The sequence below is a fragment of the Syngnathus floridae genome, chromosome 10 (assembly GCF_059516105.1).
Source record: "Syngnathus floridae isolate MCC-2025c chromosome 10, RoL_Sflo_1.0, whole genome shotgun sequence".
NCBI lineage: Eukaryota > Metazoa > Chordata > Actinopteri > Syngnathiformes > Syngnathidae > Syngnathus > Syngnathus floridae.
The window spans coordinates 7339325-7356671 of NC_142422.1; the positions used below are offsets into that span (position 1 = coordinate 7339325).

The 17347-nt window shown below is 39.5% G+C and overlaps 1 protein-coding gene across 2 annotated transcripts; it reads right to left on the bottom strand.

Moving 5' to 3' along the window:
- Window positions 1-433: 433 nt before the first annotated feature.
- Window positions 434-17266, bottom strand: hace1 (HECT domain and ankyrin repeat containing E3 ubiquitin protein ligase 1). Of its 2 annotated transcripts, XM_088387765.1 has the most exons (25): window positions 16940-17266; window positions 16304-16358; window positions 16035-16124; window positions 15626-15730; window positions 14913-14988; window positions 14672-14803; window positions 14420-14502; window positions 14195-14291; window positions 14019-14120; window positions 13841-13947; window positions 12826-12976; window positions 12160-12222; window positions 10003-10304; window positions 8493-8561; window positions 8235-8322; window positions 7117-7228; window positions 6643-6740; window positions 6407-6494; window positions 6164-6313; window positions 5684-5880; window positions 5024-5155; window positions 2944-3042; window positions 2561-2631; window positions 2353-2466; window positions 434-1790 (listed from the first exon to the last, which is right to left on the bottom strand). In XM_088387765.1, the coding sequence occupies exons 1-25, from the start codon at window positions 17028-17030 to the stop codon at window positions 1688-1690; spliced, it is 2775 nt and encodes a 924-aa protein (XP_088243891.1). In that variant the 5' UTR covers window positions 17031-17266; the 3' UTR covers window positions 434-1687. The 2 variants fall into 2 exon arrangements, with proteins under 2 accessions (XP_088243891.1, XP_088243892.1); XM_088387766.1 differs by lacking the exon at window positions 12160-12222.
- Between the last annotated feature and the right edge of the window lie 81 nt (window positions 17267-17347).

Below are 17347 nucleotides of genomic sequence, written 5' to 3' on the forward strand. Positions count from 1 at the left end.
CGAGACATCACACTTGTATTCATAACACGCTGACAAGAGGTGAGAACATGGTTCGTTTGTGAGAACTCTGGGATACATATTGTACCGGGTCAAGCAAGTGGCAAAGTCTGGTGTAGCCCATACAGATTGTTCCAGAGGCATCTGATTAATGTTCCTGCTGACCTGTCTGTGGCTGAGGTAAAAACTTGGGATTGAAAAAAAACAACTTCTCCTCGCACCACAGCACTGAGTGTGTCGAGTTAGTGCAGCTTTAGGCAAACTGCATCAACCTCTTGTGTTCAGACCCATTTCCTTCCTTACTATAATCATTCTTCCTTTCTTCAGCAGCTTTTGGCAAGATAAGAACAAAATTAATAGCAGTAGTGCTAATGAAACTAATAAAGTGAGTGCATTTGGTTTGAAGGTGGACTAAAGCAAATTCATTTGAAAGGGCTTAGTTTCTCTTATGTTTTTATTGGTTGCTTTGATAGAAAAAGTAAAAAGTGCTGATGACTTTTTAATGTTTCTAGAATTGCTGGCATGCGAAGGTTTTTACTGTGAATGCATCATTATCTTGGCAAGCAGTTAACGGGCTTTATGGGGAAACATCATGTGACTAAACTGCAAAACAACTTGTCAGACTTCCTGTGTGCATGTGCATAGTGATAACTACAGGTGGATGACATGACAGGTTTAACCCAAACATGGTAAATTTGCATTTTCTTTACAAGGAGCGGAGAGGGAGAGCACGCAGACAGCCGCTGACTATATTCTGTTATTGTGCCAAAATTGTCACAAGATTTTTTTTATGTAATGTCAACCTTGAAACGTACCAGCCCCCAATTAATGACTAGTACATTTATTACACAACCCCAGGTTATCACTCAGTTAAAAAAAAAAAAAAGCTTGAAACATATTGTCAGTGGAAACCGTAACGGCACCTGACCTTTCCATCGCCTTATGTGTTGCCGTGCAAATGGTCCATAATTCAGCAGCATTCAGGGATATAAAAAAAGGTGACTTAACGCAATGATTGCTAGCAACTGTTGGCACAATATAGTATTTACTTGACAATATAATTGATGCGTATGTTGGCAACATTTTAATCGACAGTAGTGAAACTAAAACCCTGCTGCTAATAATAATGATGATGCTGTTAACAGCATGGGAATGTTGACTTTACTTGCTTGCGAAGCCACAATATAGAAAATACCACAACATGCAAAACATTCGGACTGCCACTGATTATCACTGTAAATTTCAACTCCTTTTCAACTGCTTAATCTTCATAGAGTAGTAAAATATTCCATCTAGGTTTAAAAAAAAAAAAAAAAAAAGTGACTCTGCCATATCGAAACTCCATTTTTATGTATTCTCAATATGTACATATGCAATATCATATATCACCATCATGGATCATTTGGATAACTGTCAAATGTGTAAAAAAAAAACAAAAAAAAAAACAGACACCAGGCATGACCCTAAAGGTTTGACAGGCAGATAGGTAAAGAATGAGGATGGAGAGTTTTTGGAGGCAGCTCAGCTCACCTCTTTTCAATCTGAAGCGCGATTCCAACTTTTGTTTCCCAACAAATATGGATTTCCCTTTTTTTGTCCAGCAAAAACAGCAAGTGAAGACAAAGACAATGTTTGGAGGGAGGGTGCATCACTCTGTATACCCTCCAAGCAGCACAAGCGATAGGATGTTTTATGCCATGGTATACCCGTAGCTCCCACAATGCAACGCTACCAGGAGACGGTCTCTCAGAATTTCCTGGCTGGGGTATTCTGGCAGCTTCAGCATGTTGATACTGGAGATTGGGAGAAATATCAACAAAACATGGTCAGAATGATGATACTCGGGGCAAAGCACCTTATATGCAGTTGGAGGACTGCTTGTGTCTCATATCTTTAGATCAAAGACCTTTAAACAATTCAAAAACTAGACAAGATTATTAATTTTTATTTACCAATGATTGTCACACACAACTGGGTGCGGTGAAATTTGTCTCTGCATTTAACCCATCCCCGAAGGGAGCAGTGAGCAACAGCGGTGCTGAGCCCGGGGATCATTTGGTGATCTAACCCCCCAAGTCCAACCCTTTATGCTGAGTGCCAAGCAGGGAGGCAATAGGTCCCATTTTTTTATAGTCTTTGGTATGACCCGGGCGGGGTTTGAACACACAACCTTCCAGTCTCAGGGCGGACACTCTATGACTAGGCCACAGAGCTTTCAAAAATGTTTCTATTATGATTTATAATTAGTGCAAAACATATTATTTCTTTTCCAGAGTTATTGGGGTAATTAGCTTTAAATTAGGTGTGTTCTGAATGCATAGTCCAAAAATTATAGTAAATAATTGGCATGGTTACCAAGTACTGGAGGTAGGCAGAAGGTTGGAGGTGTATGGCACTGCAGCAATAGTGAACTTCTGTAAACCGCTGCCTCCCATCAAATAGGCAAAGCCACCATGAGGAACCCTGGAACTAATAGTGAAAGGTGAAAGTGGGTCAAGGAGATTACTGAAAGAATCTAAATTCATTTTCTTCACAGAGAAAAGGGTCAATGGTGAAGACAAACCTTCCGGTGACAAACTGAAGCATCAGAACTCGTTCCTCCTGGGTGAGGCCCTGCACCACTTCCCAAAACCACTGAATACCACAGTATATAGTAAAGTTAGCTGGGCATTAACAGAAAATAGGAAACTAAAGAAAAAAAATCAAGTTTTTCCATTAAAACATCCTCCACACTTCATTGACCATACTGTACTGTTCAAAAGCTTGAGCTAACATGAAACATTTTACGTATATGTATTCAATGTTTGTTGTATTAAAAAAATAAAATAAAATGCTACGACAACAACTATTACCACTACTACTACTACTACTAATATATATATATATATATTTTTTTTTTTTTTCTGAGGAATTAGCCCAAGCCGCATTGGTAGATAAAGAGCCCACCTGGATGACTGGCTCCTGAGGGTCGTAGCCACTGGTGTACTCAGTGTTTCTGTACCAATCCTGCACATCAATCTCTGGCATCCCTGACAGGAGGAGCTCCTGCACACAAGCACAACATGCAGTGAGGGAACATTTATTTTACACAGTGTGGCTATTTCTCCAGAACGTATCATTGCCAATAATATGTCACGTCCGCATATTTATGGAGCGATTCAGCAATCATATGAGAGCAACGTGAATCATTATGAATGATGCGACTACGCTGTTCACACAGACAACAAAAAGTTACAGCTATGTCTTTCGGTCTAACAGCGGCATCACACTACCGTGGACTAGCAACGGGATGTTGAAAGGAAAACGTAATTGCCCTCTGTACCTGATAACTCAAGCTTGATGTTGAGCTTCATCGCAAAGGTTGCAAATACTTGTGAAGTGGTGCGAAGGAAATCGAGCCAACCACTGCCCATACCTCAGTCTCTTGAATCACATCACTAACGTGTATCCTGAGTCCCCCACATAAGAAAACCTGGACCGGGCAGAAGACTGACACTGTTCGAGCCACAAGATGCTATTCCTATGCACAGACTGGAACATGTTCAGAGAGGCTGCGATAAGAGAGGTGAATGAATTGGCATCATCTGCTCTTGACTTTATCTAAGCGCATAGAAGATGCTGCCAACGCCAAGATTGACCCCAATTAGAAACCCTGGCTGAATGCAGAGGTCAAATCTATTCAAAACCCAGACTGATTTCATGCTTCAGGTCGTATGTTCGGAGAATCCAAGGTCATTTCACCATCAACAATCTACAAAATGTACGATTAGTTTCACTATCAGAGGTGCAGTATGTGCAGAAGCCCCATCACGCTTTGGAGGACTGAACAACTTATTCTCCTGTTTTCATGTTCACAACACCACCGACAGGACCAAAATCAATGCTACACTCGATGAGATGGCCCTTAGAATTACTCAGGCTGATGTGTGGAGGTTCTTTGACAGGCTTAATCCACATAAGGCTGTTGGTCCTGACAAGCTGCATCCAAGGACAGCTTTGAGGGACAGCGCTCCAAAGCTGGCAGAGGCATTAACAGACATATTAAATATCTCCCGCGCTCAGGCAGTCATCTCTGGATACATGAAGATGTAGGTCATTATTCTAGTTGCCAAAGAGTCCCAAGAGACTATCGTCACACTGATAGTCACAAAGTGCTTCAAGAGATTTGCCATCATCAGAGACATCTCAGTAGACCCTCACACAGCAAAAACCACTCCACTGAAGACCTCACCACTGCCCAGCATTCTGAGGGGAACGGAACACACCACAAATGCTTCCTCAGCTGGTTCTCAATGTACTCGAAACTGAAGGGACTTGTGTGTGCTTGAAATCCGACAATGTGTGAAATATTACTTATCCTTCCTCCTGAAATGTGCCAAACAGTACAATTTTGTCTCACTGAATTCCAACAGAGCCAATGTAATGAAGGGAAGCGGCCACAATACAACCACATACCAGCTAACAATTGTTGGAGAACTGTTGTCCATATTAAATTAAAAACAAGACACCATCTCTGTGTGTTCATGGTTGTGACCTTATGACACAAAGGATACTGTGTATTAGTGTATGGATCAACAACAACGGATTGAATTTCTTGCTAATTGGAATTGAACAAATGCAGAATGTGACCTTGCATTTTGTTTCAGATTGTCATCCGTTGCATAGTGCTGCAGGTAGCCTGGAAGGATTTTGTGGTGTGAAACATAAAACAGGTTTCACAGTCAATACTTTGAAGAGGAGAAATGACAGCGTGACCGAGGTGTGTCTAACAAACGCAGGGTGGAATAATACAATTGATCCATCTGCGAGTGGAACATTAAATCTGCCGACACACAAACATCTGATAGAGCTAAATAAGAAGGAGGGGCTTCAAGGTGACCCCTTCCTCCTGTTTCCACCCCCAAGCTAGGCATGGCTAATCAATCCCTACATCAGATCAGATGCAAGTGGGACAAGGGGAACAAGGAGAATACCAACTGTAACTGAGGAAAACAATGGAAAAAAAGAGGCAAGGACAAGCACTTACCAATTCGTATTCATCAAAAAGCTGAATGAGCGAGGCTGGGATGAAAGTGTGGAATCCTTGCAAGAAGGCATTTATCTGAGGCTGGATGGCCCTTGTCATTCTCAGCTCAGTCACCAGCTGGACATACTCAGCCTGGCATGCATGCACATACAGACACACACAAAACAGATACATGGACACACACAGACACACACAGACACACACACACGCAAAAGATTAAAGTCTTTGGGAAATGGAGATAGACAAGTGAAAGACACAAGGCTCATTGTTACTCTGCACATCACACAGCTCACACTTGATAGTACAGTGCCCTCAACAGAAAGAAAGTGGTACTGCCCATGTGCCCAACTGTCAGCCGGAATACACACACATGCACATTATCTTTTGTGTCTTTTTGATTATCACCTCTAAGGTTCAAATTGGTTGCCTGATTTTACTTTAAAAATAATGCAAAATATTTTGTAACTCACATACGGTAAACAATCATAACTTACATACGTCTTACAATTATAATTATGCTCATTCTATGCATACATTATGTGAATTCCCCTTTCCCTACTCAAATCTTTAATTTAAAAAAAAAAAAGTGATAAAAAGAATATTTAGCTTTTAGTATGCTGATGGGTTAGACTAGCTTGTGCGTGTGGTTAACAGCTGTACCTTATTGTCTTGAGTCACAACAATGCTTGTGCCTCCTGGTTTGAGCGGAACTTCCTCCATGGCACCGAACACATCCGTTTCCACAGAAAAGGTGAGTTCCAGACCCAGATCGCTAATGTCATTGTCTAAAATCCACTGCAGGTTCTTCGCATACTCCGGATCAATGGATGACACATCCTGGTAATTCACTGGGATTCCTGAAAGAGTCAAATACATACATGCCCCAAATGATAAATCACATATGCGATCATTTAAGTAAATCTAGACATTTGTATGACTGGAACCCTTGCAAAAAGTGGTGTAGCATCATTATCATTTTATTCGCATGAGATGAACTGGCTGGAATTACTTTGTCCTGTAGGGTTGTAGTCGTAGGTGTATCAACTGCTGCAGTAGTGTGGGATGTAATTTCTGCAATCTTAAAAATATGATGGACTACATAGATTTTTTATATATTCATATTGTAAAAATTGCTTTTACCCAGGATGTGTTTGTAGAAGGAGCGGGTGAAATAGATATTAACCAGCTGCCTGTGATACAGAGCCAAACCCAAGATCTGGCCTGCAAATTGGAAGTAGTTCAGGTGGTCTGGGTTTACCGAGGAGTTGCTGTTGGGCTGGAATGTGGTCCCTGGAACAAAGCAAGGGCATCACTACACACCTTCATTCTACCTCAAAATTGTGTGCTTGTCATAATAAATGTTTAAAAAACACTAATATGTACCATCAGCTGACTGAGTAAAAAGAGCGTAGTCTGGATTGATGATCTCATTGGATAGAACGTCAAACCATTCCCGGACAACACCCTGACCCTGTAAGACAGACAAGATGGACAGGCAGACAGATCACGCACCAAGTGGCATCAGTGTTGATTAATAAACTGAGCACCAAGAGGGTCAATAAAAGATTTCTTGCTCAAACAAATCAAACAAAAAAGCACGTCATCATTCAAATACCCACCATCCCTTCCTCGCCATGAAAGCGAACAGCAATCCCTTGCTTCAGTTTCTCATTCGTAGACTTTGAAACCATCTCGCAGCTGCTCCGAAATATTGAGTCTGATTCCAGAATTCCAAAAGGAAGTTTACATTAAATGAGAGAACAGAAGAAATACACAGATCAGGCAATTCAAGAAATAACCCTGACAAGAACATTCACCATCATAAGTCTCTTTCTCGTATTTTGCCCTTCTTAGGGGAGTTTTGTTTAAAAAAACAAAGCTCATTGTGCTGCAGTACAGTTCTACACTAAGCTATAACCACAAACATAAACGAATGAAATCAATACCGTACATCTATTATGTTTTATGAGGGCAAAGCCTTCAAAACCCTTGTATTAAAACTGTTAATATATTTACTCAATGTTGTGAACAAGTCCAAGAGCAACACATTTTATTTTGTTGGGATGTTACATCCATTTTTATTTTTTTTGCACCTCGATGGATGAGCAGGATGTCACTCTCATTGACTGGTCGATGAACCATGTCGGAGTCTGGCTGTCCGGCCAGAAGATGCTCGTAAAACCACTCACAGCGATCCTTGAAGGGCTGCAGTGGAAAGCACAAATAAAATATATCACAAAGCACTCCCCCCCCCCATTAAAATAACGAACATTTCAAATGAGTTTCAGATCTAAGACTCTGGATTTTTAGTTTCAACTAACAGCCTGGAAGGAGTTCATTGTTGAAATACTCCTCGGTAAAAAAAGAGTTGAAGCTGAGCGTTATTTGCATAATGTATGCCTTTGTTCTCTAAGTGGGAGAGGTAGAGTAAAGGGTGAGCATGGAAGAGAAAATGGCTTTTCCTTTTGGGCTATGAGGCGTATCGAGAGAGGAAGCAGGTAAATCAAATTTACCAGGTTAAAATCTGTAATTAAACAAGGGCCTGCTCCCAGGTGAGCCATAATCTTCACGTAACAAGTATTCAGTGCTGCAGATCAAAAATGAATAAGTGAGTAAGTGAATTAAAATAATAATAATTTAAGAAGCCACCTAAAAAGAACTTTGGGTAGGGTTCCCGTGGATATCAGTACAAAATTATTTAGAAGTGAAGACAGAAATACTGTAAACTCTCTAAAAGACATAAAGATAGTATAGTATAGAATATATAGTATAAATAAAGAAATATTCTTAGATACACCAAAACATTATACGTAAATATTAGTGCTATCAAGCGACTTTTTAAGTAATTTTAGACTTTTTAAGTTTTTGAAGTAATTATTTGTGCAATTCTCTGAATAGCAGTTATCAGCTTCTATTTTCTACAAAGCTTGAGACTTAGCTTGTGATTTAGGGCTATACAAATAAACTTGACTTGACTTGATTTGAGACTGGTGATTGGATGAGAAAGTTAAGAGGGTGGGTGCAAGGAAAGGAAGACGGAGCCCGTTTGCGTGGGGGAGAGTCTTGCTCATGGAAAAGAGCAGATGGTTGAGCAGACAGCTACTGTAAGTTCTGCAGAAAAGAGTCCTGAAGAAAATCTTACCAGAGTGAACGCTGTTTCAGCTATAATAGGGATTGCCACATTGATTTATATTTTAAATCTCTTTCTTACCTGGCCCTTAATGATATGCATAAAACGCGACATCAGCTCTGGACATTCCAGCAGGAAGTGAAAGTGGTTAAAGATTATCTTTGGATTCCTATGAGGTGGAAGCACACATCAGTAAAGACAGAAACAAGATATTAGGATGTGAACTGTGGGGCAAAATGACATCATTTAAAGTAAATTGATTGCTTTTTTTTCAATCAATAGCCAGGCTCTTGGCACAATGGGGAGTCTGATGTACGACTTAGTCCTACACTGACTCACCTGTTTACAAAGCACTTCAGCACTTCATCGTGCTTGCAGACAAACTCAATGAAGTGAGGGGATGTCATTCTGGGTGAGGAAAGAGAAGTGATGAGTGAGAAAGGGGAGCAAAAAGGACAGCAGCAACAATTCTGTGGCAGCCTCTGCTTTCCAATTAAATATAGATTACTCATCTGAAACAGCCAAATGTCTACAATAAAAATGATGAATTGCCATTGCAGACAAAACTAGACCAGACTCCTAATCAAGAGCGGGGTGGAAAAAAAAAACAAAAGCAGGAAGACACACGTTTTATTCTGGCCGGCGGGCGGATCAATACTGGAATTTCATCGACTGTTAATTAAGTATACTTAATGATCTAATGGAGCATAATTACAGACTGGGTGAACGTTTAATGTTGTAATGTGTGGAGATAAGTGTTAGTGCAAACAAGAGGGTAGACGAGGCAACTCAGAGAGCAAGAGGAGGAAAGAAATATTCCAAGTAGCAAATAGTGAGAGTATTCTAATTGTACCCTAATGTACGGTATTAGTGTGGCGATACGAATTGCAGTAAAAAGAGTAGTAGTGGTAGTTTACGAAATACAGACTTTAAACTGCACATCAAATACTAGTTTTTACACTCTCCTAAGAGAGCCATTAAAGGCCTACTGTTCAACATCCCCATTTTAAAGAGCACAACACTGCTAATTCTTTCTAACTTGAAAAGTGTCCAGTCTTTAAATAAACATCCCCTGTGGCACAACAGTGAATATATAGTAACGATTGGCTCCTTACAGTGAATAGAACTGAAACAGTACTCTTCATTAGCAACAACTGCATTCTACATGAATCTGAAGACTCCGCATTAAAAGATTCATTGTTGCTCCAAAGGATCATTTACAACAAATGTACATCTGCAATGCGGTCATTAAAATGATCCCAAACAGCATTTGGTCATGCTATTTATTTAATGGTAAAAACAATCTATTTTATTTGTAGTATCTAGTCTGTGCATGTACAATATGTAGTGTCCCCATTTTATCACCGCTATGATAGAAAACATAACCAGCCATTGCAATTTATATGCCAATTGATAATCACATCACATGTTAAAATTAAATTAATCTTTTTGCATATACTCCTTCTCAAATGCATAGACCAAGCTCACCCATCTGTTTTCATGACTGATTATGTATGTGGCCATTCTTACACGAGCTAATCTTTAGGAAATCCAGAACTGCAGTTCGGTTCTGCTTTTTCTTTTGGTATATGAAACTATATGCCTTTGAGCTATTTTGTAAATTGGCAAATTTGATTTCCTGTCTTGGCTTTTTACATCAGTCTAACTTTTTTAATACGAGGTATAATTAAATGTGGTATTTGGTTGTTTTTGGGGGCTGTTCAACTATGTCACCTAAATAAGACTGGAGCATTTCCAATGTGTACTTTTGTACCACTAAAAGTACCCTACAGTAAAAGCCATGCGTCTTGCCTTCTCTATAGATTGATAGTCATTGCAGAAGACAAACCCTTGTGGCATCTGGCAAGAGCAGCACATGTAGAAGGCCTGGATCACAGCACTGAGCCGATTGGCTGTCATGGAGATAACGTCTTCCCCATCAGCATACACTTCTGTTTCCATGACAATCTGAGGGTCCAGGGAGGCGGGGTGCTTTGGTGTGGTGCTTGAATGATCGACTTCCCGCTGTTTGAGAAGCAGGGAGGCTATCTCACTGTTGGAAGAGGTGCACGAGGGGTTCCTGTTTCTGTCTAGTTCAGTGGAGATCAGTACGAGCCACTCGTCCAGGGAGTGCCAAAGCAGCTCCAAGGGCTGTAAACACAAATAAAACACAAGAGGTAAATGAGATCAACATAAAATAAAGCACAGGGAAAGTTTAATAGAGATATAAAAGAGGAACTGATTTAGCCTTCAGGGTATCTTCAGGTATCACAGTTGAATTTTAACCTTAAGTAAATTTTTCATGTTATCTGCAAAATTATTGAGGGCAATTCAAAGGGAAATCTTTCTCTATTAAAGGCCACTGTTGAAACATTCCCAATATTTACAATGACCTGAAGATTTCCTGTCATGCAGCACCACCCCACAAAATTTTAAAATATTTTTGCAAATAGAGAGCCGAGGGAGGGGGTGGGGGTTATTTGTAATCACCCTTCAAGTTAATGCAATGGCTGCTTTGGTCGTTCAATTTGACTTAATAAGGGAGCGGTGTGACTGAACAACCAAACACCATTGTTTTACTAGAATTGGGATCTATTTTTTTAACGCATATATAATATAGACATTAATTCTTATTTCAGGTATATTGAAATAAAGACAAAATAGCAATGTGTTTTAGCAATGCTTCAAAAGTCTGACAGCAATTACTGATGATGTTATCGATATTATCGGAAAGTATAATCCCCAAATAAGAGCGCATTAGATTAGATGATTAGAATTGAGGAAAGAACGACTCAAAATGTCAATGAGTTGGCACAAAATCCATAGATTTACTTTTAGATATACTTTTAATCCCTCAAATGCAAGCATTTTGCAGTTACAAATAAGGAAGCAAGAGTGTCGCAGCCCCTAATTTGCTAGCTGCTTCAATTTGATTTGCCACCTCGCTCTTTCATCTTAAATTATACCACTTGTTTGAAATGTGAACATGTCGAAATTCATTCAATATATTTCAAGAGTGAAGAAAATATGTAATTGTATTATATGTATGTAAGAGTACTATCAGAGTATACTTCCAAAATATAGATTTCTTTTAACTACAGTTTTTAACCGTGTGTGTCTGTGAATGTATGCGTGTCTAAAAATAAACGTTTAGGTTTGCGTTACTGTGCACAACAGGGGGAATAGTGTGTCTGTCAGCACATTCACACTGAGATGATACCAGTGCTGGTACCAGAAAGCCAAAGCAAAGCTATGTCATAGATCAAAAACATACATGATCAAATGTGTTTTCTTGTGTAAACAGCAGTGTATTTGGGCCAAGGACCTGTGATTCATTGCTAGACGCTTTCATAAAAAATAGACGCTAATGGGTCTGACAAGTCGTTAAACATAGCTTGAACAACACTGCTCAATTGGGAACGCTGCAAAAGTGGTTTGTGAGTGTGTGTGTGTACCGTTAGTTTAACACATTATTAAGGTGATTAATCCAACCCCCTTTCAATGCCATTAATTTTTTTAATAGTGGGATTAAGGCTCATTTTGTCTTAATGCGATTTGTACTCTTTTAACTTGCAAACACCAGTGACCAAAAGTTTTATAATCACTGATCAGCTAATGCAAATATTGGTGAATCCTTAGTTAGATGGAGTAGTAGCAATCATACAAAACAAGGAAGACAAACCCTTGGGTTAGGCAATAGATCATTTGGAGTAGTAGAGATCTGTGATGATCTGTGATGTCTTGACTGAGGGCTTGCAATTATATTTCTAAATGACGCCGATTGATTTTTAAAAGAGCTACGATGTTGCCCGTATTGCCTAATCCAAGTTGTATTTTCAAATTGTTGTATTTGAAAATAATACAATAATTATAGATTCAAGAGAAAGGAGGGTAAATCAAAAAGCCCAGTTCGCTGATTGTATGAAATGAACAATTCCAAACAATGTCAATATATTCATATTCACAGATGAATTAAATAAAAATAAATGAAATGTCCATGGCTCACATCTAATACAGCAGAAGCTGCCCAAGTGTCTTTTGGAACAGCATCCCCTTGTCTCATACGCATCTGCAACCAGCAGTAAAATGCAACCAGATGAGATACCATATGATACGTAGATTTTCAATCTCCAATGACATAGAAATGAATCAAATGTTGAGTATACGAATGTGAATAGTATTAACGACTTTATAAAACCAATCTCATTTGGAAATTAAAAACAAGCATTTTCTCCAACCTAATTAATTTTCTTAAATGGGTTAGTTTTATTTAAGAAGAATTAGTGGATCATTAATAAGTACAGAATGTTATTTTCAACCTTGCAACATAAGGAACAGTATACTCTTAGACAAAAAAAACGCAAAGCATGCACATTGTTTTAGACTCGCATTTGGTCATGTTACACCAAAATCAGATTTCTCAAATGTTCTTGGAGGTCTGCAACTTGTCATCTTTCCCCATTCTCAGTATGAACGTCCATAACAATCTAGCAATGCAGTGTTAACAAATGAAAGCGCTTTACTACCATCTACAGGTCACATTTATAATGACATGCTCATACACTTGCACATGCATGCTGGCCTTGAAGCACACTATGACAGCTGGTATGAATTGGCCAAAACTTGACAGATGAATGTACACCGTATCACCACACCAGTACAAGGTACCAACCTTAAAGACCTGGCTACGGGGAGTCTTGTTGCCGTTGTAGCCCATATCATTGCCATTGTTGGGTGACGAAGGACCAAGGCGGAATACGTGGCAGAAAATGCGAACAATCCTCAATAGACTCTTCATCTGGGCATCGTAGCTACTAGATAAGCTGCGGAGGGAAACAAGTACAATGTTTATGACTCTAATGATAATTTCCCGTATATCGTAATCCGTCAAATAGTGGCCAAAATAATCAATTTACTCATTTGTAAACAGCACCCATTGTCTATTTGAACAAAATAAGGGTATTGGTATAATAAGACATGCGGCTCTCCAGGTTACTATGAGAAAGGAATGTACCTTAATTTACATTTCTATGCAAGTGTCTTTTCATTCTCCATTACTGTTACCTACATGTTTATGCAAATTCAAGTGAGCCTCACGTGGTTCACACTGCAAGAAACTATTCCCATTATCGACTTCAACTACATGACTCTCGTGCTGTACTGCTGCTATGATGTTATGCAATTTACAGAACTCATGCAGATATTGGCATAGTGCCAACCCGCATGCAGCAGAATGATGGAGTACATAAAAATCAGTGCACACGTGAATCGTGTTAAATTGTACCACTAGGTGAAAAGTTGGCTAAAAAAATATATAGATATTTATACATTTATTTTTTAAATACTCAGGGTGAAATAAGAAGGTGTCTATTTGGTGATAGGCATTTTGTTTAAATGACTCCTCTGCAATTAACAGACATTTAATAAAGGCCAGTAGTTGACCATACTGTATGTACACAGGAGCTTTCCTACAGTTAATGGCACAAATCATAAGAGCTGGGCTTTACTGTGTGTAACTAATCACCAACTTAAGGAGAATATTTAAATGTTATCAATGGTCAGACCACAACTACAACAGCAAAAGCCTATTTAATGTTTGAGCGAAAGGATGCGTTTCTCGGAGAATCAGAATATATTCGGTTTGATACGAACACAGCTATTGATTTTCGTGAGTTTAAAAATCATACCTCAGCAGCTTATGTCCATTAGTGGTGGCAACTTCAGCCAGACTTGTCAAGATTCTCTGATAATTACTGTCACTCTGCTGAGAAACATGCTCCAAAACCTGCCTGAGCTACACACATACACACATTTATTCAGGCATGATGATGAATCAAAAATCCCCCTCCCCCAAATTTCTCAAACCATATTCTCTTTTATGTCATCATTCTGTGTCATCTGAATGAGTATCTGGAAGAGTCTGCTATGATGCTGAATGAGGATTTCACAGGTCTCGCCATATCCTCCCTTAAAAAATGTAAAATAAAATGCACAAAGAGTAGCAGAGAAAATAGGGCACTACAGTAGGTATGAATGCTGACCTGCACGCAGAGATCAAGAGGAGTGACCCCGTTCTTGTCAGCAAGGTATTTGGCTCCACGAGAAAGCAGGATCTGTGCTGTGTCTCTTTGGCCATGGCTGCACAGTTGTTGGAATATTAAGGTTAGTGTACTTCACAAAATTGAAAAAGCAAAGCATTTTAAACGAAACTATTATTTCCAGCAGTGCGTTTTAACAAGATTAAAATGAATTTACGGTTGGCAAACCTGCAGGCAAAGTAAAGCGGTGTGGCCCCTGAAACATTTGGTCGGTTGATGTTAGCTCCACTGTCCAGGAGGCACAACACGGTCTGACCAGACATGACACATCAATCAGACATGGTAAATTTTGGAGAAGTCTTATTAACAATGACCACAGATATTAGCTACAAACGGTAGAATTTTCAATAGTGCTATGTGAGTTGGGGAAAAATATATTGGGTGGCTGCAAGAAACATTTCAAACTTAAAAGTAGCTTACAGTTTTGTGTCCATTCTGACAGGCTACATGCAAGGCAGTTTGCCCCATGGCATCTTCAACGTCCACGTTGGACACATGCTGGACAAGATCGTAAAGGAGCTCAGTGCGACCGTTCACGGCCAACCAGTGGATCTAAAGCAAAGTGGTGGACGACAACAGACAGTCATTGAAAGAGCTCTGACAATTGGTGAGGACTTGAAATAAAACTTCAGTTCATTGAGAAACAGGATTGACTACTCACAGCAGTCAGTCCCTCATTGTTACAGATGTTGACATCAGCGTTATATTCCAGTAGTTTGCCCATACATTTCTTCTGGCTGAAAGAAACAGTGGGAGATCAGATTCCGACAAAAGTCTCTCTATTTTTAATAGAATGACTACTTTGTTTTTAAACGCCTCAATCAAAAACTGATTTGCCTTCACCAAGTAATTCATCTGGATCAATACAGTAATTATTTATTTGAATTCACTGTTAATTCAAACTATTTTTTTTCACATCTTCTGTGTAAGCAAATTATGAGTTTCGTATGGATGCTAGATAAAATTTTTTGTTCTCAGATAGAGATTCACCTCTTTGCTCTTTGCTGCACCATATTTACAATACTCCACCTGTTGGCTTTTCCTTTTCTCTGATGGAGGTGTTGTACTGTATAGCGTGTTGTTTGTTTGTTTGTTTGTTTGTTTGTTTGTTTGTTTGTTTGTTTGTTTGTTTGTTTGTTTGTTTGTGCAATTATAAAAGATACAGTTTTAACTCTAATATAGAGCACCCTAACAATTTCTGAACATTATTATTAGTATGAATAATTTAGGACATAGGACTACCTGTTCATTAAACAGAAGTGTAATTAAACACATTTTGAATAATTTTGTACTTAACCATAACTATTGCTCATGAGCAATTCACAATCAGAAATTCACAGGACTTTAACTCAAACACCAAAGACAGAGTCTTACCCATTCCTTGCAGCAAGATGCAGTGGGGTACAGCCTGAGATGTCCTGGTAGTTTGGGTTGGCACCTCGCTTCAGCAGCAGAACAAGACACTCCACGGATCCACAGCTATGCCCGGACAAAATATATAGACCAGTGGAAGATTGAAACATGAAGATACAAAAAGCACTTCTTAAAATACAAAAACAAATGCAATAGACTGTTATCTACACCTTGTTCCTTTTCTCACTTTTTCACATTCCTTTACCTTGCACAATCAAACTTCCTTTAACATGCTACTCTTTTGTAATAATACACATTCATCTCTATCAACCACTAGTTGCAAATGAATCGTACCAAGTCAAGCCATATTGAGCCTAGTATGTACTGCGCAGAAGAACAATGCAATTTGACAGAAGAACGAAAATCTTACTTGGCAGCAATGTGAAGCAGACTTCTCTTCACACGTCCAAAGGCATAGTTTACATCAAACTTGGAGTTCAGTAGCAACTCTGACACTGATCTTTGGGAGGCAGGAGGGACAAGTGGTTTGTCTTTTGAGGTAACAACTCATGTTCTCGACTTCAACGTGACCAAAGATGGCAAAATTTAAGACAATAGCGCTAAAATGAGCAAACATATTAAATGCGGCAATGCAATACTGAACTGTATGAGGATTTGATATGTGTTTAGAATGCTCACCTGTGTTGGTCAGCCATAACCATTGGCATTAGTGTGTACACTGCAGTTTCATTGTCTGCAAGAATAAAGAAAGGTGGAGACAGCTGGAGGGAGCAATATTTTAAAAAGACAATTGTGTGAATTGATTGTTGACTAATTGTGTGTGGACCAAATGGCCCCCAATCAGGAGTTGCAATGGTGATTAAGTCTCAGACAGTTTGTGGTAAAAAAAAAAAAGAACATTTCGGGTAAGGGATGATGTCTGGCTATGGCATCACAGCAGAAGCTCGCACATTCACAGGGATCAAAATTAAGGATAGTCAATTAATCTACAGAGAAGTTTACAAAAAATATTCCAGAAATGAGAAACCATCAGGAAAATGTTTTAGGGGGAAACACGTCAATCTAAAAAAAAAATAAAAAATCTCACGCATTTTATAGATAGACTCTCATACTCACTCACACTAGACAGTTCATTAGGTACAACAATTGTATCCCCAAAAAATCTGCTTCTAGTTTTGTTTTGGTGTTTATTTGTTGCCACTGACAGTGTAAAGCCAACAACTAGATTAAAGATCATACATCTGGCATTCATGTACAGAGTAAGCAGCAGACGACCAGTGATACCTCCGCCAAGCGTCAAAGCATGTGTGTTACCTTCGGGGAGTTCCACAGTCCTGGCCCGGCGGAGGGAGCGGGTTAGTCGGTTGAGCTGTACGTTAAGCTGCTCCATCGCCCGTTCCATCATAGGTGGACAATCCGCTGAGAGAAATTGGGGGGAACCGCCGTGTTCCCAGAAAAATCTATTTAATGCAAATTCGAATACGTTGTCCCTGGGCGACACCCATGGGCGCTGCGGGCGTCGGCTTTTTTCCTGATACAGTACACTGCGTTACTGTAAACTCATTCTTTCCCTTCAGTGTTGCCCTCCTTCACGCCAACGTTTACTGCACACTTCCATACTTCCTGTTATGATGACGTTTGACATCGTAGTGTTCTCTGGGTAATGTAGTCTTTTATTGTTTCTCAGTTCAGCTTCTCACACGGGGGGGGGGGGGGGGGGGG